At 42.7% G+C, this 22775-nt stretch overlaps 1 protein-coding gene across 1 annotated transcript; it reads left to right on the top strand.

Annotated features, from left to right (window-relative positions):
* Window positions 1-242: 242 nt before the first annotated feature.
* On the top strand, window positions 243-22721 carry LOC138205744 (USP6 N-terminal-like protein). The gene is given in 15 exon segments (XM_069161945.1): window positions 243-543; window positions 12252-12325; window positions 12810-12895; window positions 13073-13112; window positions 13212-13292; window positions 13666-13773; window positions 13859-13968; window positions 15590-15638; window positions 17256-17376; window positions 17683-17777; window positions 18051-18116; window positions 18305-18404; window positions 18844-18996; window positions 19136-19836; window positions 19838-22721. Coding segments are annotated over 14 exon segments (2508 nt in total). The 5' UTR covers window positions 243-543; window positions 12252-12259; the 3' UTR covers window positions 20570-22721.
* The last annotated feature ends 54 nt before the right edge of the window (window positions 22722-22775 follow it).

The following is a 22775-nucleotide window of genomic DNA, read 5'->3' as shown; positions in this document are numbered from 1 at the left end:
CTTGCAAAACCGTAGCTTTAAAACACCCATACAAAATATGGAGGAAGAAGCAGTAACTCCCTTACTTGTTTTATTTTTTTATTTTTAAGTATGATACACGTTAGACATGAAAACCTACCGCCTTTCAGCCCAGTTCCTGCACATCAAAAAAAAAAAAAAAAAAACGTTCAAACTCGTAGAGACGCTCCTCCCGTCCGCTGCTCGCGCGCGTGCGTCGTACTGTCACCAGTGTAGCCAGAAACAGCTGCAAACAGCTCGCGCTCTCTCTCTCGCTCGCTCGCGCTCTCTTTCTCTCTCTCTCGCGCTCGCAGCATGTGGAACTGGACTTCGGGGTGAGTCCGTCCGACCTGCATCGATTTCAGCGACGCCAGTCGACAGCCGGGAGGACAAGCCCTTTTTTTTTTTTTCCATCGTAGCGGACGGCGTTTTGTGTGACAGCTCCCCCCCCCTCCCCCCCCTTTGACAGCGAGGGAGAGAATGAGAATAGTGGATTTCGTTTCTACTTGGAGGTTCAGCGCAGCAGAAGAGAAGTCGCTCGAAAAGGTAAGCGGTGAGCGACGGCGGTTTGCTACTCAACGTTAGCGTCCCCACCGCATTGTTCAGTCGTCCGCGTCTTTGTAGTGATCAGCGCTGGAAGCGCGATGTGCTCGGCCGTACAAAATATTTGCCTCTTTATCTAGCGGTCCTTTTGCGTTTTTGTTGTTGTTGTTGTTGTTGTTGTTGTTGTTGTTGTTGTTTTTTTACAACTTCCCTAATCCACTACAAACCATTAAAGAACTCAATTCCCACTAATTGCAACGACTACACGCACGTGCACGGTCGTGGGAAACGTTTGTGCTCATATTTGCACGCTTTTTTTTTTTAAATTTTTTTTTTTATTATTATTTATTTTAGGAACAGATACTGTTTACTGTAAGAGCAGATTAGTGTAACAAACCCCTCTGTGGTGAGGACAGTGAATGAGCAACTTCTCCTGGGGAATTTCTGACTTTGCATCACTCTTCACGGGCTTTCCAGCACTTAAATGACGGCGAGAAGTGTGTTTATGATGGGAAAACGACCCTCCGGTTATCCACAATAACAAACAAGTATCTGTTTACTTGTTGTGCGACGACGTGCCCGCATGAACCTCAATTAGCCCTGACAGCCTGAAGTTACGCGTTTTGTCGATGTGTCCGTGCAGTATGTATTAACTATAGTTGTGATCAAAACGACTGCCCTCGGATTGATTTCCAAAAGGAGACATATTGTCACTTATTATACAGTTATATAGAGTATTATACTCTCCACGGCCCACCACACAAGACTCTCCAGCAGCCAGAAGTAGGCCAGTGAACTGGTCTGTGTGTCATGTCATGCCATGCGTGGTCCCTTCTGGAAGGTTAACTGGGAGTGGGGGAGGTTACAGACAGTCTGAGTGAAAGACCTCCAGCAGGATCTTGCTTCCAGTTGTCCATTAGATGTCTGGTTGTCTTTTGCGTTGCTGTCACGTTTCGCCTTCAATGTGTTTTGTTGTCAATATAATGTGGCAGATCTGAATTGGTGCTATTGGCAATTGCGCACTATTAGTCTGCCTTTTCCCCACATTTTACATGTGCACTGCTGGTATTTGGTGTTCACAATTGTAAAGGCTGTGGGAGGTGGAAGTAGACATGGTGTGCTGTGCCTTTGTGTACACGCGTGTGCAGTCGAAGTTGTGGATGTACAGGGTTGAATAATTTACTGTCCAGTCACCAGACCGCCTTCTTATTTTTTTCTTTACAACAATGAGAACAAAGAGTTCCTTTTTCCTCAGCAGTAAATGGACACGGTTGCAAGCCCAATAGCATAACAACATTTAGAGTTTGTATTTTTTATTGTTTCTGACAGAACTGCAAGGACTAGTTAATTAATTAATTAGTTGATCAGTTTAAAAAAAAAATAATTGCCAACTATTTTGATAATGGATGAATAACTTTGAGCACTCTTGATGTAGTTTGGCGTGATGAGTATACTGTACAGTGTGAGGAGCCCACCTATGCCTTATCATTTCTGACTCATTATTTGTGGCCCACTGCCTTGCTATTATTGTTGTCAACTGGTTTGATTTCTGTTTAACCTAGGAAACTTTTCAAAGGTTAAAAGATTGATGAGCAATCACCCCAATGAGTCAACCTCCCACTGGATAATTCCTTCTGACCCATACAAATCATTAAACCTTCTGCAGTGCCTATTTACAACTAGGGTATGACATTTGAAAAAAATATAGCCAGATATACTTGTGTCCCCTCTTGTATACTTATTGAATCAGTATAGTCATGATTACATTCTTCTTAATCCATATTTTCTTCATTACCAAATCCATTTTAAGCCTTAAACTTTTTCAACTTTGACTTTAAGAAATGGTTGTGAAGATGCCTTTGCTCATGAACAATGATCTAATTGCACTCTTTGATATCAGCAGGATGTCAGCCACGTGTGAGGCAAAGCATGTGAGCCCCCGTTTTGTTTTTGTGCCTGTGAATGTGTCTCAGTCAGCAGCATTTTACTTTTTTTTTTTTTTAACTCTGAGTGGATGATTGTCTTTAATTTTTCTGTTGTTAATCCCCACTGGATAGCTTCGCAACAGTATTTCAATATTTATTTATTTATTTAACCCAACTGAGAAAAGTTAGTAGTTAGTCGGATAGAAATTAACGCAAAATCGTAGTCATACTCCGAGAGCATATTTAATGTTAATTTATGTTTCTCTTATAACGCTTCAATCAGCAGCATTCATTGTATTCTGTTGTCATAATATTATTTAAGCAGAGAGCCAACAGTAGCCTTTTTGTCTGCCTGAATGGCGGCTTTATGATGGACGTCAAAGGCCCCCAAACGTACCAGTATCACAAAATGCACCAAATAGTGAAGCCTTGCCCCGACCATTACAAGGACAGAAAGGCTTTTGCCCTGCTGTGTGACTCATGAAATGTCTCTTCAGAGTTTCAGTGTTGTCTTTTCAGATCTCTTTTGAAATAGTGTCCATATCCCTGCTTATGTTGTTGTTGACCAGATCCTGAAGCTTAATATGTCACCACACATTGGGAGGTGGGCAGGAGAACACCCTGGACAAGTCATAAGTTTACAGGACTACAGTAGAGACAGACATTGTCCCACTCATACCAATGTTTTGTGTTTCACAATTGTTTGCTTCAACTCAACAGTTGTAGTCCATTCATATTACTTGATTTGAAATGTCCATTTGCGTGTACTCTGAAGAACTGTTAGATGTTGAAACACTGATTTGATACACTGATAACATGGTGTAACTGATCGTACCATAGGCGTGTCTTCTCTTGTTTTTGTTTTTTTTCTTTACCTTTGAGTTGTGAGCTGAAATCGTATGACTGGCCAGTGAGTAGGCTCAGCCTGCCTGACCCGAGTCACTTTTAAGCTTGCTATTTTGAGTTTCCCATTCACCAAACCTGCATGTGTGAAACCTTTGCAGCTCATTGGAGAACATGCAAACTCTGCGCACAAACCCAAAGCTATCCAGTGGACTACAGCCTATCTAGCGGCTGTCATGATTAGTTGTCATCCAAATAATTGAGATGAATGATTTTATTGTCTTTTTCTGTTCATTTTATGCCACTATTATAGTATAAGTCCAATCATAGTTTGATAATAACTTATGAGGAAGGAGAGGCATTTATTTGCATTGAACATGGAAAAGTGGAAATTTCTGTTTGCCCTTTAGTTTTGTTAACAATAATTGCACAGGGCATGTATGACATTAATAACAATTTAAATATACGAAGCCGATTACTGAAATATAAAAAGTGAATTGATGACAATGGCAGGTACAGCCAATCAAAACAATATAGTATGGTGGCACTATAATATTCACACTGCAATTTTAAAACATAATATTAATTTAATTAGTATTGCAGTTATGATGGCCTTGTGGGTAGAAGCCTTGGTTTTCATTTGACCTAGCAATTCTTAAGTACAAAAGATACCGTTTTAGCTATCACATTACTGAAAAAGTCAAAATCCCACAATGTATTAGTGTTTTCTCATAGCATGTTACAGTATATGAAATTATTAAGCAGCTCTAGTGGTATGTGTTTGATATGTTGCAGAAGTAGTTTTTCCCCCCCTCATTTTAGCTCTTTAGAATTCCCAGTGTTAAAATTATGATCACCTAGTCAATCAAAAGAAAATTAATTGACATAATTTTGATTCGGGTTTGGATTATTGGTGGGACAAAACGCATACATTAAAAACGTCATTATTTTTACCACTTTGACACCTGCTTTTTTTTTTTTACATTTCATCAGCTTAACGATGACGACATCATTAAGTTTTAATTGATTTTTAATAAAATGGCAGGTCAGTTGACAGTGAAAATAACCATTTACTTGCCACCGAGTGTGACTCAGAGTTCACCATCATGTCAGTTTATCACGTTCATGAACCTTTGCCAGAAACCTATGTGACATTTGACTGAGCTAGTTTGTCTATACATTTCCTGAATCTATTTCCCACAGTCTATCATTAGGGAAATTGAGGTCACTACTGTTGAGACTGTATTTTGATACTCAGGCTGAAAACTGCTTCTGAGCTGAGGACATGAGTGATGTCTCCATGGGATAGTAGCCAAATAGTTTTTTTTTGTTTTGCCATTTGTCTAAAGCCTAATTTGGCTATCTTGGAATTTCCCCTCAATGATTGTCTCGCGTTTGAGTCTTTTTTTTTTTTAGATGCCACATTAAATTAGTTTTTGCTCCAAATACTTAACTTCCTTCTGCTGTTGGACCGTGGTGACGTTCCAGTTTCCTCTCTAGTGAAAGGCTGCTCCCTTTCCATGTACCATAATCCTCTGTTTCTGTCCTTGTAAACATAATTTGAACAGGAAAACTATGACAGCCAAATCACCAGTGGAGCGTGCATCAGTGAATCTGGCACCATTATTGTTTCGTTTTTTTTGCTTTGAGACCAGCTGACTTTGGTCTTGGTTGGGCCCTCCTCATTGGGTGAAAGCTTCTCTGTGTGCTCACTTGCTTAAATTATTTAATGTGTTTGGCTTTGTAAAAATCAGTACTGTGCCGTGGTGAGTGGATTGTAGTGGTATATACAAGAAGTGGAAGCTGCGTCAGATCTTATGTTGTGAGCTAACCGATGACCTGATCACATTGTTTTTGGTGCAGTGGAAGAGGATTGTTACGCAGAAAACGCTAGACAGATATTTTTGTAAATGGTTAGACACAAAATGAAACTTAATAATAGCATGACAGTCAGCATGATGTTGCAACTTCCCTAAACACTGCGTGTTTCCCTTGTGCTTTTCTGAACTGCGTAATATTAATTGTTCCACTTCATATGTAAACATGAGTTTACAATCTTTTCGAATGTAATAACCGTAGTAATTTAAACTCTGAATGAGAGCTTTCCTGTGGCTTCACCGGTTGTGTTGTGACTGCATCCTTGCCAGGAAGACGGTCCATTTCTGAGAATGTGGCTTTCTCAGCAGCATCGTGTGGTTTTGTGTTTATGAATACTGTTCCCTTGACATTCCTGTCCTCCTCATACCACCCCCCCGAAAAGTGCTGCCACTGGGAAACGAGGCCTCTCAGACAGGCCTGCTACTCCAGCATCCAAAACTTTGTGCGGTCATTGTTATAATTAGACACCATCTCCCCTCTCCCAGGCAGCAGCAATGTCCAGAGACCGTTCTGAGAGTGGGTCAGATGCAGGGTGAGGTGAGCCCTCTTTTCTCAGACTCCCATCTCGTTTCCTTTGTCAAGTCTGATAAAAGGTTATGTAGTTTGGGATGAAGAGTGTTGTTGTTTTTGAATCTGTGTGTTTGGCTTTGGAAAAAAGATGGGGAGGAGGGACAGTGGTGATGCAGAGTGGAGCAGGACAGAAAGACCCTTTGGGGACAACAAGCTATTCTGAGCCTTCTGCTTTTCCCCTGTTCTTGTTCTGTGGATGGTTTGGCCCCAAGTCACACAGTCTTGTGTCACTGCTATTTTCTGTGCATAAATTCAACAGCCAAAGAAAATAAGGGACATAGAGTGGAAAGAGGCTCAGACAGCAAGAAAGGCAGCGGTTCTCTTGTTGAGACTGGCCGGCCATCAAGGCTTACTAGCGGTACGATGGTCGCTCATTGGCCTAAGGTGGATATGTCCTCTCCCAAAGTTTACTTTGATTTCCTAGTTTACATGGTCTCGGTGGTCGTTTCAGCTTAGTCAAGAGGAGATCAAGTTAGCACACTGTTTGCCTCGCTTTGCTGGGAATCAGCAGCCACAGTCGTCCTGAGAAGGAACCGCCGGGGTGAGGGCAAACAATTGTCCATTGTCCATTCACCGTCACACCTGCACAAAATGTTTGGTAGCATGGGGCTTCAACATTTGCATCCTTATTATGTCTGAAGGGTCCAGATGGTATTGAAGCATATGGGCTTTATTTACATAATCAAATCATCAATGTGTATGTAATTATGGGCTATTAAGTATAGCATGTTTTGAAGATGGCAAACAAGATATGATTAAGTAGTACAATGTATTTTTTTTTTAATAAAATGAACTAATACTGAATCGCTCCCTTACTTATACCATAACCTTGAGTATACATTTAGAACATTTTAGCAGCATTTCAGTATCTCTGAAGTTTCATCTAGACTCCATAAAGCTGTTGAACATCTTGTACCAGTCTGCTTCGGTTCCCTGTGGGGGGGATTGCTGGTCTCTGAAGCCCTCCCTTTTAATTACATCCTTTTTTTAAACTGACAACTATTGAGAGGAAATGAATTCAAGATCTTTTCAGAAGAACTTGATTCTAATCTGTGTCAGGATTATGTGAACCTGAAACAGCTATTAACCTATACCTTACCCCTGCTGAAAATAGAAAAAAAAAAACACTTCCTTGTGATCCTCATCACTCTCTTTCTGTTTTTTTTTTTTTTGGACATTTTATTTTCTTCTTCTTCTTTTAGACACATGCACGCTTACATGCACACACTGTGTGTCTGACACCCATTACAGAACTGGAGCTCTGAAGCCATCTGGGACTTCAGGCTTCTTGATGTGGAAATCGAAGCCATGTGGTCGCTTGTTAGCCTCTCTTTTCTGGACTGGAATGATATGCTTGTTCTCCACAAGCACCATGAACCTACAGAATTAAACAAATTTAATGACAGGGATAATCATATACACTGTAGTGTAGCACATTCTTTGAACTGATTTAACGTAAATTGTTCTCGTAATGACTGTAGTAATTACTGCAACAATGACTATGGTCAACAAATGTATAAAATCACAGTTGCAATTTTTTTCGGTGCGGCGATATGTGAAGACGATCTGTGCAACTGCAAATAGAAACGGTGATGTCATGGGATTTAGGGATACTTGAGACGCGTCGGAGCACAACTTAGTCACACAAATGAAAAGCATGCAGTGAGGGTATTTTGTAAGAAGCCCTTTGATGTAGCCTTTGGAGTCGTTTCTTTAATATTAGACATCTCTGATGTTTTATATTTTTTTTTAGAACGTTAAAATGTTTAGTTTTGGCATCATCAAAAAAAAATCGGTTTAACAATCTTTGGAAATTGGCGCAAAATATTGTCTACCCCAAATGCGAAGCAATATCAGCCTGTGCAGGACAGATGATGGGTTACGGTCCACAGAGTACAGATGATAGGAGAGGCGGGGTATGGGCCGTGCTCTGCGAGGTTAAGCAGGTTAAATGAGTCCTTGGCATGAGATGGTCTGATGTCAGACTCGGATCCTTTGGCTGACCATGCAGGATGGTGACTAATCATCCGCCGGTAAAAAGAACTAAACATCTGGCATATTCTGCTTTGTCAGGCCATCAGGAATTTGGGGTTTGCGCTTTGATTGCCTGCCACATCGGAGATGTCCAATACAAAAATTTGATCAGATATCAGTAATAATAATAATAATAATACTTCAGTGCAACATTTGTACAATGTTTGTAACACACTTTATAGATGAAACAGAATTGCGTCTCCACTGCAGCGACTTCAGCTCCGCTTCCTTCTAGCCCTCTGCTTGTAAACGTTCCACACCCAGAGGTAATTTCACTTGAAGATTTCAAGTCAAGATGTCAGCCTACTTATACACTCATACAGTAGTGTACACGCATCGCTCTGTATCTAACCAAACAACAGAACTCCAGAGTTCCCAGGCTCCCACAGTTGGTCGACTATTGTCGGCCTCCTTCTAATCCCGGGCTTTCATTCTTATTTTGCTCTTGTATAATCCTCTCCTTTAAATCGGATGCCACTCAGATTAAGATGGATTATAAAGCAAAAGAGAGATGATTATGGATCAAGGAAAAAATAAAAAATAAAAAAATAGATGTAAAAAAGAAAGGAAAAAACTTATGGCTTAACTGTCAAGAGTTGATCTTTTTGCAGTCAAGCATTGTATTCTAGTCGCCTTTGCGTGACAGAGAAAATGTATTTCCTCTGTGGACTGATAAAGTTTATTTTTTTTAAATATTTGTTTTGTTTTTTGGCACTGTCAGTTGACTAGGCTCTGAAATGGAAATAAATGGCCTTTTGGGTGCCAGCGCACAGACCATCTTAACCTTATTTCCTGGAAGTCTCTTTAACAGCATTACTTGTCCAAATGATTTTGCTTCATAAAAGTGTAATTATGTATTTATTTATGCGTCTCAGACAGTGTGGGTCATTTCCTGGCTGAATATTGCACCGAGATGCAGTACATTTAAAGGTAGGACATCTTGGTGATGACTCTGTAAAGGAAGTTTTGACTCAACCATGTAATTAGTGTGATTCAGAATGCCATGCGAGCTGTTTGCGGTTACAATTGTGCACTGAGAGCTTATATACCCAAGCTAGATTTAGAGCTCTGTCATAACAGGAAATGATGTCACCTAAGCACCGGGCGCAAAGTCTTCTATCCTGTCAGCAACCAGGTTTTCAATATCTGGCAAGACAGGGAAGTGTTCTTTCACTGCGCATTCAGCGTCTCTAACCAGCTGAAATTCTGGCCCACCGTGTGGTCCATCTAATCTTTCCCCCCCATTTTGTTTCTCTTAAAAGCGGTAAATAATTTAAACCTAAATAAAACGGTTTTTTTTGTTCCTCATACCTCAGTGCCGACCAAGTCTACACTCCCCCAGGTGTGATATTTGCGTGAGCTCTCTGCTACTCAGTGAACCTTTCAGCTGCTTACTAACTTTTTCCTTCTCGCTTCGATCTGTTAACAAGCCACCTACCTCCTTGACCACTTGAGAAGAACTGCTCAAGTCCTTGAAACCAGCCTGAATGCTCTGTTGAGGACAGCCTCAGCCTGTTTTCTGCTGGTGTTTTGCTTATGAGTCACGAGCAGAACGCCAGCAGTATTAATGTGACTTGACCACCCTATGATTTACCCGCGTCTTTCTTGCTGACTACAAATGCCAAGTCTGGATAATTTTAGGCCTTTTATTTATTTTTTTTCTCCATTGGTTGGAGGAAGACCCACTTTGTTGTCACACTGTTTCTGCCATTCTCGTCAAACCTGTTGTTGAAGGAGTGGCAGTTACTGGTTTCCTTTTCTTCCTGACCTCAACACAATAGTATTAGCCGTTTGGAGACTAAACACAGGAAGTAAGTATCTGGAACCTGAAGATGAAGCATAACAGACCTTTTCTACTAATTCACCTTGTACATAGTGATTTTAAAAACGGTTCACAATCTGCAAGGAGCAGCTTGAGTGAAAAACACGTGAATGAGTGAAGTTAGTCACGTTTTCAGTCATTTGTGGTCAGGTCCTGACTCGGCAAGATGATTGGAATATGAAATAAAAATTGTAGTTATTTAATTTTATTAACAAGTAGCATAAACAAAGGCCTAATAAACAAATAAAGGCCCAATGTTTGGTTTTTACTTGGTTTGCATTTGCTAACCAACATGTTTGTAGGGTGATGGTTTGTGCAAACTGTGATATGGGAACATTTTAAGTTTTTATTAATATACAGTATTTGTCAATAATCCGCTTTTTGGGAGGCGGTTTTCCCTGTTCATGTGCTAGGTGCAAGATTAGAGCCGGGTTAATAGCACCGCTTCATGGACTGCTTACTGAACTGTTAAGAAAACTACACTGACGCCTTGAAAAGCCCTGAAACAGCCTGACCTGAGCAAGTCGAGAAAAGGGAAATTTCAAAAAGGAAAACCGAGTGTATTTACTCTCTGGTCTGGTTTCACTGATCACCTGTTAAGACAAGAGACTCAGCTGTTTGTTTTAAAAGCTGCGGTTAACATTTGTCAAAGATTAGGTCTGATTGTAGGCGCGGGGTGGGGATTAACAATGTGTACAACTAATTATATTTCAGACAAGTATATCAACAGCACTGGATACTGCTGGGAGATTTATGCGTGTCCTTAATGCGTGTAAACACACACAGACACAAACATGGACACCCAGAAACAAATGACATCGTTCCGTTTGATACCCTCCTAACTTATCTCTTGTGTGTCCCGTGTTTCAGCATCAGCGTGTAGATTGTGTTGGGGAAATCGCTTTAAAAGAAATGTCTCCCGGTCAGCGCAAAGCATCGAGGCTCTGATGGGAAAAGTTAAAGGGTTTTCGCGTGAAGCGGCAGGCGCTCCTCACACCTGTCGCTGTAGGCATGCCGGACATTCACGCTGCCTAAATCCTCAGCTGGCTACACATGTTGTTCAAGCAACAGCAAAAGTGTTTCTCAGTGCGCTGTCATTTGTTGCAGTGGGCTCACTTGTCGATGGTACAAGCCGGTTCCTGAAGTAAATCGTCCTGTTTTTCTCAGTGTCACAGTTTATAATGAACTTTATTTAAAATGCTGTGGCACGCTTTAGAGTTCTTTAGATCTCTGTTGAAACATGCTGAAATAACCTCTTATTCTTTCCTTGTCTGTGCAAAACGTAATTTGAATTTCCTGAACTTCAACTTCTGTCCCATGATAGAATTTAAGGTTGCAGCATAACAAAGGGCTAGTTGTCTAACTTCTTGCTTAAAATAAACACCAAACAGTAGCAGATGTTTCTTAACCCAGATTCTTCGTTCCACGGTGCCTGCTCGGCATAGCTCCCATAGTCTTCATGTCCAAACATCGCTCTGAAATGCTGATCTGGCAAAATGGGCAGCGCGGCTGTTCTCTGCTGAAAGACCATTCAGACGTGACGACTGCAAAACAGCCGAGCCATGCTGCCAGAACACATCAGGCCGGGGAGAGAAAGAGGGTCAGACCGGAGTCAGGTCCGGGTTACACAGTTAGAGAAATGGGGGAAGGGGGGTGGCTCCAGGACCGTTGGGGAATTCTGGTTTCACTTGGTACCCTGGCCTTTCCTGTCCTCTCTTGCTCAGGTCATTCGGTCACTTCCTTGCTTCTAAGTAATGTGAGTTTGTGTATGCAGAATCTAAAATAACAACACACTGTTGTAATCTGATGCGTAATGCTCCATGACTGTCAATCCTTTTCACACTTCAGATGGTGACCTGCTGTGCAATTGGCCCTCAAATACCCAAGTACTTTGTGATCAATGTGTAAATCGGCCTGGAGACACACAAGAGGATTATTGGGCTGTTTTACACAGTATGTGTGCATCCCAAAGTGAAGTTGGTTTTCACAGGGGACGAAAAGCTTTCTTGGAAGCATTTCACAGCACAGATTATTTGGTATTGTGAGAGGTTTAGCAGTTCAGCCTAAACTGTTCTGATCCACTTGCAGTCTGACCCGAGCTGCCCCTGTCAAACAAATTAATTGGATTAACAACACAACATTTTGGCAAATTTGAAAGTGGAATGGACTGTCTGGAAAAGGGCAAAGCGACCAGTGACGGTCAGATGTTATCTGCCATAAATCACCAGAACAAAATATTTTGTGTTTTCTGTTGTTGATTGTTAACCAAGTGACACAATGCCAGCATCCCTTTAAAGGAGTCCCTGATAATACTTATGATACACTCTCGAATCCTGTGACATGTTCAGATATCCGCTAACTATCCCATCATACTGAGAATCTGTGAACTTCAGCTTGTCTATTGGCACCAAATGTTTTGCACAGCTGAAGTTCTGGGTATTGTAGCAGGAAGCAGCCAATGTCCGTGTGGTTTGTGTTCATGCACCGGCTTCTTATAGTTTCTGGTATACGGTGTTTATTTTAAAACTAAATATAATGCAGATCACACACTAGTACGTAATCCTTGCTTTGACTGGTGATGTGTCCAATTTAGGCAAATCCTGACCATTATTGATGGCATTTTATCTGCTTCTTTCTAGATTTTGACATGAAGAAGGATATAGACACATTGATAGCAGAGGAACGGGCTGAAATCATCTCTAAATATGACAAGGTAAGTGTGTGTACAGGACATCATCATCTTACAGCGATGATGACGGCCTCCCTGCAAGCTCCATTTTAAGTCTGTGTAGCTTATAAATTGAATACATGCTTCATTTGGAGGAAACTACACAGAAACTACACAGATGACTGTCAGTAACATGCCAAGCAAAAAAGAAGTGGGAGAGCATCACCAGGGAAGATCCAAAGCATCTTCTGATGTCTGTGTCCAAGACTTCTGGCAATCATTGATGGCAAAAAGATTTTTCACAAAATATGAATTATTTGGAGTAGCTTTCCAATTACTTAAACTTTAGGCACTGTGTCTTATGAGGACTACATCTCCCACACACTTCCTTTTATTTTGACGCAAACCCTCCAAATAAAGCCTGGGACTTTCCTTTCATTTAATTTTAAACTGAATGTTCTGAAGTTCGGATCTTTAAGAACAAAACTAACCAAATACTTACGATCTGGACCGCATGTGGCTGTTTCAGGGCAGGCAGGAGGGTGTCAACATTGACCCATGGGAAGATGCTGACTACAGCATCTATAAAGTCACCGACCGCTTCGGCTTCCTGCAGTAAGCAAATTTAAAGCCCTGACTGCTTTCTTTGGTCGTGTCTGTTTGTTCCCTAATTGCTCTCTTTCGGTCTCTCATATTTCTCACATTATGATAATGTCTTGCATACTTGTTAGATTATCCTCTTCATGTTTGTACCTCTAATATACGTTGTGTATTTATGCATTTCTCTTCCAGTGAGGAAGCGCTGCCAACACCAAGTGCCCTTGAAGAGAAGGTATGGACTTTGTTGCTGCAAAGCAAGTTCAGTTTTTTATTTTTATGCCCTTTCACATATTCCCTCTTCCCATTCCCTCTTCCCATTCCCTCTTCCCAGCAAAAGCACCAGGAGATAGAGCGAGTGGAGAAATGGCTGAAGATGGTGAAGAAATGGGACAAGTACAAGAACAGTGAAAAGGTCCATAGCGGCACCCTTCAAGCGCCAGACACCAACATACTGTCTCAATTTAGCCCTCGCTTCCCTTGTTATCTACTCAGTAATGTGTCGTATTATTTCCATTTTGGTTCACAATCTTTTTTCCATTCCACTTCTAAGCACAGCTCGTTCCTTTATCTCTCCCCTCTCTCTGGTCTAGACGGTTAAAGCAAGTACATAGGTGTACGTGAGGAGTGCTTGTCATTCAAGAGAGTTAACAAGGAAGGCGACACCCCTTAAAGCAGCATTTATACGTGACCCCTCTGCCTGTGTCCTGTGATTGCTGTGGTGAACTCTTGTCTTTTTATGTTTAGAGAGTCCCTCTGTTCATATGTGTCTGTCGCGTGTGTTTCAGTTGGTGAAGCGCGTGTATAAAGGTATTCCTCTCCAGCTGAGAGGCCAGGCTTGGGCCTTGCTTTTGGATATAGAGAAAATGAAAAGAGATAACGAAGGAAAATATGAGGTATGAATCCCAATAATGTGGATACTGTGACGGTTTTAATTCTTGCCTAGTTTTAAAACATAATTGGCATTTTTCTGTTCTCCAGAAAATGAAGCAGCAGGCTCGTACCTTCTCCACCGAGATCAAGCAGATAGACTTGGATGTGAACAGAACCTTCAGGAACCACATCATGTTCATGGACCGCTTTGGAGTCAAGTGAGTTTTTTTTTTCTTCACTCAGAAGAAAGCTGTGTGGAGCAGTTTGTATTTCAGTTCATCTACAAGAAATACTGATGCAGCATGATGATTTCTTCAGTTTCTCTTTTAAATGACGGTTACATTCGAAACCTTGACTAAATTGTACCTATCCGAAGCATTTATCTAAGTAAACGCACTGCTGATGTTCCTGTGGATCATTTAAATACTCCACGACCCGAAGCAGGTCAAATAAGTGACACAGTTTAGTTAGTTTTCATAACCTCTTTCTTTTTAAAAGCGGCGTCTCCACCGTTACTGTTTTCGTTTGCTTTGTCACCTCCCATGTTCAGGTTAGCCCTCACTGAGGCTCCTGCAGGGTGTGACCTCTGGGCTAAACCTTAAAGCAGCCCCACACACACTCGCACAAAACTGAAGCGGTGGTTTCCTCCTCTGCCTTTTATTAGCCTTCCTGTCAGTGCACAGAGCCCCACAGGAAATGGCATGCATACAGAAATGTGCACCGACATCAAGTGTACACGTACAGAATAACACCGTAGAATGCTAATAAATTTAGAACAACATTTAAATACCTAAAGAAAACTTCCAAAAGACAAACTAACAACTACATTGTATTTCCTTGGGACAGTTGTGAAACAGTTGGCGTGTCTCTTGAGTGTGTAACGGGGTGCTCCCCTCTTGCTCTTTGTAACGTACTTCCCCTTCAATTCAAAGCCACAGTGTCCACACAGACCAAAACACCGCTCCATCCTGCTTGGCTGTCCACTCTTTCCCTGCGAGTCAACAGCTGTCTCACACACACACACACACACACACACACACACACAATACACACACACACACACACACATACCGAGACACTGGCAGCTATTTAAAACTCCTTTCCTGTCTCTGTCACTGCCTATAAGACATGTATTTACTATAGAGGCCTGGATGGGAGACATCCTCTCTACATCTACATTATATTTGTTAATGCCCCCACTCCACTCACATATACATTCACGCACAGACAATGGCTGCCTCGCGTCACAGAATCTGGATGGAAGCCGCATGCTTTGGAAGAATATTATGAGATGAAAATCTCTGGGATTTTTTTTTTTTGATATTCTTGTACATCTGCTCACGTACGTAAAATCCTACGAAACAAAAGATTCACTTTATATGTCACACTGCTGATCACTAAAGGCAGAAATCCATAAAAACAAAATGTGGTCTTATTTAAAAATTACATCCTCGAGTGTCACCACGGCACTAATAGATCCCAGAAGCCCTTCCACACATTCGCATCATTAAATCAAGCAATCGGCCATGCTGGATAGCTGAGGAGCAGGTTCACCGGGTAGAGGGAGAGACTCTCCACACAACACACGGAACTATAAAAACACCACCAGGATGATACTATGCAGCCAAAGTTTGTCGGCCTCCCCAGAAATACTCGCAGCCGTTTTCAGTCCAGCTGTGCCGATTTAATTCAAGGATGAGGTGGTTGAGCGTTCATTACTCGCGTGGCCTTGGGGAATTTTCATTCAATTAATTCCACTAAACTCTTGACATACTGTTTGATTGTTGTTAAGGAATCACATCCTGGTTTTAACTGCTGGTTTCTCTGTTCCCTCTGCAGGCAGCAGGCACTGTTTCATGTGTTAGCAGCTTACTCGGTCTACAACACGGTAAGTGTGTGAAAGTGCGTGTGTGTGTGTGTGCACACGTAAGACTGTGTTACACAATACAGGGGAGTCCTTTTGTGTACACAAAAAGCAGCACATGTGGCGCAACAAGTCCATCGAGTGTGTTCACTTTTCGTAAAGCAAAGAACAGCCCAAGCACTCTCGACCCATCGTCTATTCACATTCTCGTTAATAGCCTTGTGTGCGACCTTTTATTTATGAGTGCAGCTCTGTAACACAGTCTAACAGTCAGACCACCGGTGAAAACCCACATCCAGGCAATTGTTAGACTAAGTTTCTCTTTTTTCTACGACCCATGCTTCAAATGGTGAGAACGAATGTTGAAGCTGAAACAAAATTGATTAATCATTTAAATCATTTTCAAACAAAACAAATCTGGCATTTTTTTCTTTTTTAACCAAGACAAACTTTCAGAAAATTGACAAACATTTTATCCATCTGAAGTACAAATTTTTGGTGACCATTTTATTTTGTATTTGTCATCTTAAGTGTTTGTTTTACATTCATGCATTTGAGTTGTAGTCGTGGATACTGGGGGCAGCCATGAATATAATTGCTTGCATCGACTTGAAAGTCCCAATGAGTTTTCTTTAGAGTTTCTCTGTGAATTTAAATCCTGCTTTTACAACTGAGCAGGAATTATTTGTTTCAATCATAACATTGACAAATCTACACTAAATGCGTGTGAACATGTATTTGTTTCGTAAGATCTATATTTATCTGTATATTTTGATACCTGTCCAAACACAGCCTGCTGCCAGCTGGAAAAGCTAGAAATAGTCCCACCAAAAGAGGTTCTTTTGGACAGTACTTCACGCCACACACAAACACAGCCAATGTGTTTTTCTGATTTCTGCACTCAATTCCTGTGCGGTGGAGGTGTTTGAGCTGGAGGAAATGGGAATGTGCCTTTTCCTTTTCCCTTTTCCTCTCTTCTCACACACTGCTCATGAGAAACTGGGTCAGTGGGAGAGCCAAGAGAGAAAGAGCAAGGGAGCGATTGGGGTGGGTGGGTGGGGGGCTTTGTTTGTCCTTTTAGGCTATGTGATGGTAGAGAAGAATGTGGAGAATGTGTAGTTTAAACTCACCGTAACCCTATTTGTATTTCCTTGAAAGGATACTTTGGAGTCTCCACTTCTAGCCGCACAATAAATCTGCCTTAATATGGACAAATACCAAGTATGCGTCTGTGTATACGTATCTGTGCCGGCCAAGGGGTACTTCAGTGTAAATCACTGAATCATTGCTGAGTCAAGTTGACGGTAATTCGAGGCAAAGGCTTGACATTACTGTCAATGTTTGTTCGGCTACTGTAAATATTTGAAAAACCTTTTGGTTCTGGTGTTTATAATACCAGAGCTGCATCTCCTCCTGTGCAGTACAACCACACTCTTCCACCGTCTGCCTTCAGACTACATCAGACATCCAGGCGGTCTCCTCCCCTCATCTCTTGCCCTCTGTGTGTGTGTGTGTGTGTGTGTGTGTGTGTGTGTGTGCGCGTGCGTGCGTGCGTGCGCGCTCTATTAAATTATGAATAGTTCCCTTAATTTGCTCCTTCGGTTTAACTGAAGCTTGTTTCTTCCCCTGTGTTCCCCCCAGGAGGTCAGCTACTGCCAGGGCATGAGTCAGATCGCCGCCATCTTGCTCATGTACCTGAATGAGGAAGATGCCTTCTGGGCTCTATCCCAGCTCCTCACCAACAGCAAGCATTCCATGCACGGTGAGACAGAGGAAGAAATGTAGACAGACCGCAAGAAGCAGGCCTGATTATTGTCTAGGTCATAACTGTTCTTACTGAAAAGGATACCAAAAAAATTAATAAAAAAAAAAAAAAAAAAAAAAAATATATATATATATATATATATATATATATATATATATATATATATATATATATATATGTGGCCTTAAGTGACTTTATCACTTCTTTCATGAAGGGACATGATCTTTCATTTGCAATTTCTAAGCCTCTGCCATCACCACACACCATTTATGGTCTGCTGAGTTATTCTTTTCTCTCCACCAGGGTTCTTCATCCCGGGATTTCCCAAGCTGCACCGCTTCGAGGCCCACCATGAGCTGATCCTCTCCAAAATGCTGCCTAAGCTAAAGAAGCACCTGGTGAGTCACAGCACTTCTGTATGACCGATGCTTTCCGTCCGTGCAAGAGACACCGAGCTGCTTGATCGCTCAGGAGGTCACGGACTGTGCTTGATTTAATCCGGCCATTTCTCATGATTTGATTAATTTATGTTGCACGAGACCACATGTTAAGGATGTTACTGCTGCTCCCGAGAGCCCAACGTATTTGGAAAGTGAGATTTAATAAGTGAGAACAAATGATGAGGAGCAACTTCCCATGGAGACGGTTTCTGATGAATTCCTGCCCCACAGGACAAGGAGCAGATGACAACCGGGATTTACACCACCAAATGGTTTCTCCAGTGCTTCATTGACAGAGTGAGTATTTGGATTTCCTCGGCTTTTCAAACATAGATGTTCCCGCTCCAGATGTTCCCTGTTTTGAACGGAGTCCCGTTAATCCGTACATGGCCGTGCAGCACTCATTTTACATCTGGGTTGCTTTTATACTTTTTTTTTTTTTTTTTGATCAGACTGACTGTCTTCTCCTGCGTCCTCCTTAACAGACTCCTTTCACCCTCACCCTGCGTTTATGGGACATCTACGTGTTGGAAGGGGAGAAGGTGCTCACTGCTATGGCTTATACAACCTTCAAGTTGCACAAAAGTGAGTATGAAGCCGATCACGCTATTTTGCCGTGCCGTGCAGAATGAGACAAACCAGGTTTATGCCCAGATACAACCGTGTCTGCTGTTGCTATACCAGTGAGTGCTACTGTGGGGATTACATTGCACGCTTCCTCTCGGTTGGCTGCCTCCTAACTGGATGGCTTACATAACACGAGTGGCCGGTTGCTGTGGAGAAGAATCAAAAGCCGACTTTTTATTGGATGCATACTTAAACATCGTCTCAGCATATTGGTTGATTTTATTTTATTTATTTATTTATTTATTTTTAACAATCTTTACTTGGTGTCTCAAAGTAAGACTTGTGTAAAATCACTCCCTTTAACAATATAATATCTGTTCAGAGTTCACCGTATCACAGAGAATACCCGATATTTATTTATCCTCGGGTTAACTCGCCTCTCTTTGTGTTTATTCAGAGCGCCTGCAGAAGCTTCAGTTAGAGGACCTGAGGGAGTTTCTTCAGGAGCAGCTGGCGGATTCTTTCTTCCTGCCTGATGATGTGGTGGTTGAACAGTTACAGGTTGCGATGTCGGATCTGCGCAGTAAAAAGCTGGACCAACCTCCTCCAGGTACAACTATGTTCTTTTACTTATTTATTTTCTATTATGTTATATTTTCACAATATCAAGCTTCATTCACCTCTTTGTCCGATACATTTTAAAGTATGTTTTGTTTTTTTTCCTTCCCATTTTCCATTTCCTTTTTTAGCCAAGTCAGAGGAGCTGCCAAAGATGCCTCTGGGTCAAGAGAGACCCGTCCTCCTTCTGCCGTTGAAGCCAGATTCTCATCTGGAGGTCAAAATACAACTGCAACCTCACAGCCAGCCCGATGCAGGGAGCCAGCAAACAGATGGCATCACCCCACATCAGGCCCCTTCTCCTGCAGAACCCCAGGACTCAAGGAGCCTCTCCAGGGCAAACACACCTAGTTTGCTTTCACCAGACCCAGTTGTGGTCCACACAGAAGGAACACCTTCTCCGAGGCCTTGTAGGGCACCTCCGATGCCTCCAAAAGCAAACAAATCCTGTGCAGAAGTAGGGTTGGTCAGAGATGAGAAAGAGTCTCTACCTGAAGTCAGCCAAGATGTGAGGATACAGGAAAACCAGCCCAGAAAACCAGAGATCCACGAAGAGCCTATGGATTGGCCTCCACCCTATGAGGCCTCTGATTTTGATACTGTAACCATGCAGACTGAGGATGAAATCATGAACCTCCCAGATCTACCACCGCCACCTTTGTTTTACCCTGAGCAGAGTGACCAAAGGCCTCTGGACGGTGATTCATCCCACCCGGGGGCTGGACCTGGACCACAGACCCACCACCGCCGCTCTCCTTCCCCTCGTTCAGCCTCACCGCTCGCCACTCAAACAAAGCTATCTCCAAAACACTGCCCAAAACCGCCCCCCGCCTGTCGACCTCACACAGACGAAACCTCCTCCCTCAAAACCCTCCCCTCACCGTGCCTTCACAGGATCCTCCTCATCCCCCTCCTCTCCCAGTCTCCCTCCACCGAAGCCGAACAAGTTCCCGGTCTCTCTTTACGTCCCGGCGTCCGCGGGAGACAGACGGCCTTCCAACACCTCCCAGTACGACAACCTTTCCGAGGCCGACGAAGACGATCGCTACCTGGAGAGGCTGCTGGCCTCCACTCCCGAGGAAGGTCCCGGCATGCACAGCAACCCACCAAATACCATCGACAGAGACTATGACCCTACTCTCTACCCTCTGCCTCCACCTCCGGTCTTCATCCCTCCTTCCCCGTCCCCTGTTCCTCCATCCCAATGCGCTCTCCCCAGTCTGCCCAAGGAGCCAGACTACGAGGGAGAGAACAGCTGGGTGGAGGATTCCATCGTTCCCCCTCCTCCGGCTAATTTTGCCGACAGACTCGCTCCCTTCCAGTATACCACTGCCAGCTGTTCAGACTCACACAGAGCCATGTCGCCCGGCTACTCTAAGCCTTTCTCCAGGGGCCCCAGAGATCACTCTGCCTTCCCGGCACCACTGTTGTACACCGGGTCTCCCCCAGGTCACTCCAGGTCCCCGGGACAGTCACCGGTCGGGGTGCCCTCGGTTCGATCCAGCCCCGACTTTTGCAGGATGCCTCCCAGTGGACAGCAGCTCCCCAAATCGGTGACCTTTTAAAGGGTCAATTCAAGTCCAACCGATTCTGCCGACGTGACATTGATTCCCTGTCAGAGCTTGATTCATTTTCAAAGCCAGTCAGGGGTGAAAGGCCAGTAGTTTGTCAAAGGTGTGTGTGTGTGTGTGTGTGTGTGTGTGCGTGCGCGAGCGCGTGTGTGTAAGGAGTTCGTCCGTTCATGCGTGCAGATTTCTGTGACTCTCGCACCTTCTCTGTGAGGGCAGCAGCGTCAAACTTCTGTTTTAATACCGCCGTCTGCGTTCCTGTCGGCTGCACAAACGGCGAGCGCTTTAACGTCCCCGCTCTTGTCGGTACACAAAACCACATTCGATTTCAATCCGACGTAAAAAAAAAAAAAAATAACGAGACGCATTCAAACAAAAAAAAACAAAACAAGGAGACCTCACATCAGCGGTGCACTTCACCAATCCTTCATCTTCATTTTATTCCAACAAAGTGTCTTAAGCTCATCACGGCGCACCGAGGGTAGCGACTCTTAACACGAGGGCTTTCCGAAGCCGCCAGGTCAGATCACCGTACAGCCGCCGCCTATACGTTCATACTGAATCTTACGTCAACTGTGAGCGGGCTCGCACGTCTTTTAACAGTATGTCAGACCGTAAGTGAGAGACTGTTACTATTACTTCGTTTCTTAACGGCACCTTTAGGTTAATACTCGACAACATAGGACCACTAAACCGGGTCGCACAAACGCAGTGCGGATGCAAACTTTTTAAAAGAATTGATGGAAGTTGAAAGCAGCAGCGAAGAATGGTGCAATATGTGTATATACTGAGGCGAGTTTCTTTAACCTGAACCCTGGTCAGGTCAGCTGTTCACCAGGCAGGTAGCTGTGGGTAGTCTGCGGGTATTTTGCTGCTTTTTGTTTTGAATTTGTTATATTAGGACGCCGTCTTTTTCAAAGGAATATTTTTGTGTCGTACCTTTTTTGTCTAATACTTGATTTCGCAGCACTAATGTACTGTGTATATGTACATGCATGTATCAAGGTGATGAGGTAGAAATGTAATACTAAAATGAGGATTTAATGGAAACATATTATGGCACAGACTTGCTCAGACTGTTTTATTGTAGAAATCCAACGGCACGGGCTGGTTTTAATGAGAGCAGCGCCATCTAGTGGTCAGACGGGTTACAGCTTGACGGTTGTTGGGAGTTGAGCTCCGAATGGAAGTCCTGGCATTTTTAGCACACGCCCGGGGACAAGATGCTTATGTAGTAACTATTTCTGCCCACAGATATGATGTATAAGGCCTGTTGATGAATGTGCACGTAATACAGCAAAGTTAAGCGTAGAATAGAAGGACGAATCCCATATTTCATCAAGACTGTTACAAACCAAGAGAAAAACACACGACTTCGTTCACATCTTTCAGAGCCATTGCAGAGACCTCGCCGTCAAGTTTTAATTTAATTGCTCGAAGCTAAAGTTCTTCACCAATGGAAGTTGAGCCATAATATACTGTACCAGGACCTACTGTATAGTCTGAACATGTTTATATTGTTGTTTTGAGTTGTACATATGACATTATATATCGCGTCTAAACATCAGTTTTGTTTTTTTGCACTGACGTTTGTCACGACAAACAGGTTTTGCAGTTTTCGGTAAGTGTCGTTTTGTTTCGTTTTTGCAACGAGAGTTGCAAGTTAAAAAAAACTTTGGTCTGGACTCAGGATGAAATACAGGCAAAAACAAGTACGTTTGGCCTGCTGGAGTATATTTTAACATGTGACCTGGCCACCAAGTGTACACGCCTTCTCTTTACGGATCTGCTTTACATCGGCACGATCGGTGCTCAGACCAAAGCTTATGTGCATTTCTGCAACCGCTTGGAGTTTTATAAAAGAGACAAACCTTGGTTGTCTGTACGTTTCTCTTTTCCACGAAGACGATCCACATTCCTTTTCATGTATTTTATTGCACGCCCACAAAATCCTGTAGTCCTTCTGCCTGTACATACCTTTGATAGTTTCATATCAAGCTGTGCAAAGTCTTTACAGAGTGAACAAAAATAGGTGCAAAGGAGGTTTAAATATTGAGGCATTTAAAACTTGTTTTATACACAACATGCATATTTCATACTTTCTCTACCACCCTGATTTTCTCCAATAAAATAATGAAGGGTTAAAATACACACGTCTTAAACTTAAGTTGTTATTGACAAACACGCAGTTATCCAGGACTGT

This window comes from Embiotoca jacksoni, unplaced genomic scaffold, assembly GCF_022577435.1.
Source record: "Embiotoca jacksoni isolate LCO1_2020_lvr unplaced genomic scaffold, fEmbJac1.0.p SCAF_3, whole genome shotgun sequence".
Taxonomy (NCBI): domain Eukaryota; kingdom Metazoa; phylum Chordata; class Actinopteri; family Embiotocidae; genus Embiotoca; species Embiotoca jacksoni.
This window is presented reverse-complemented; position numbering and strand designations above follow the sequence as displayed.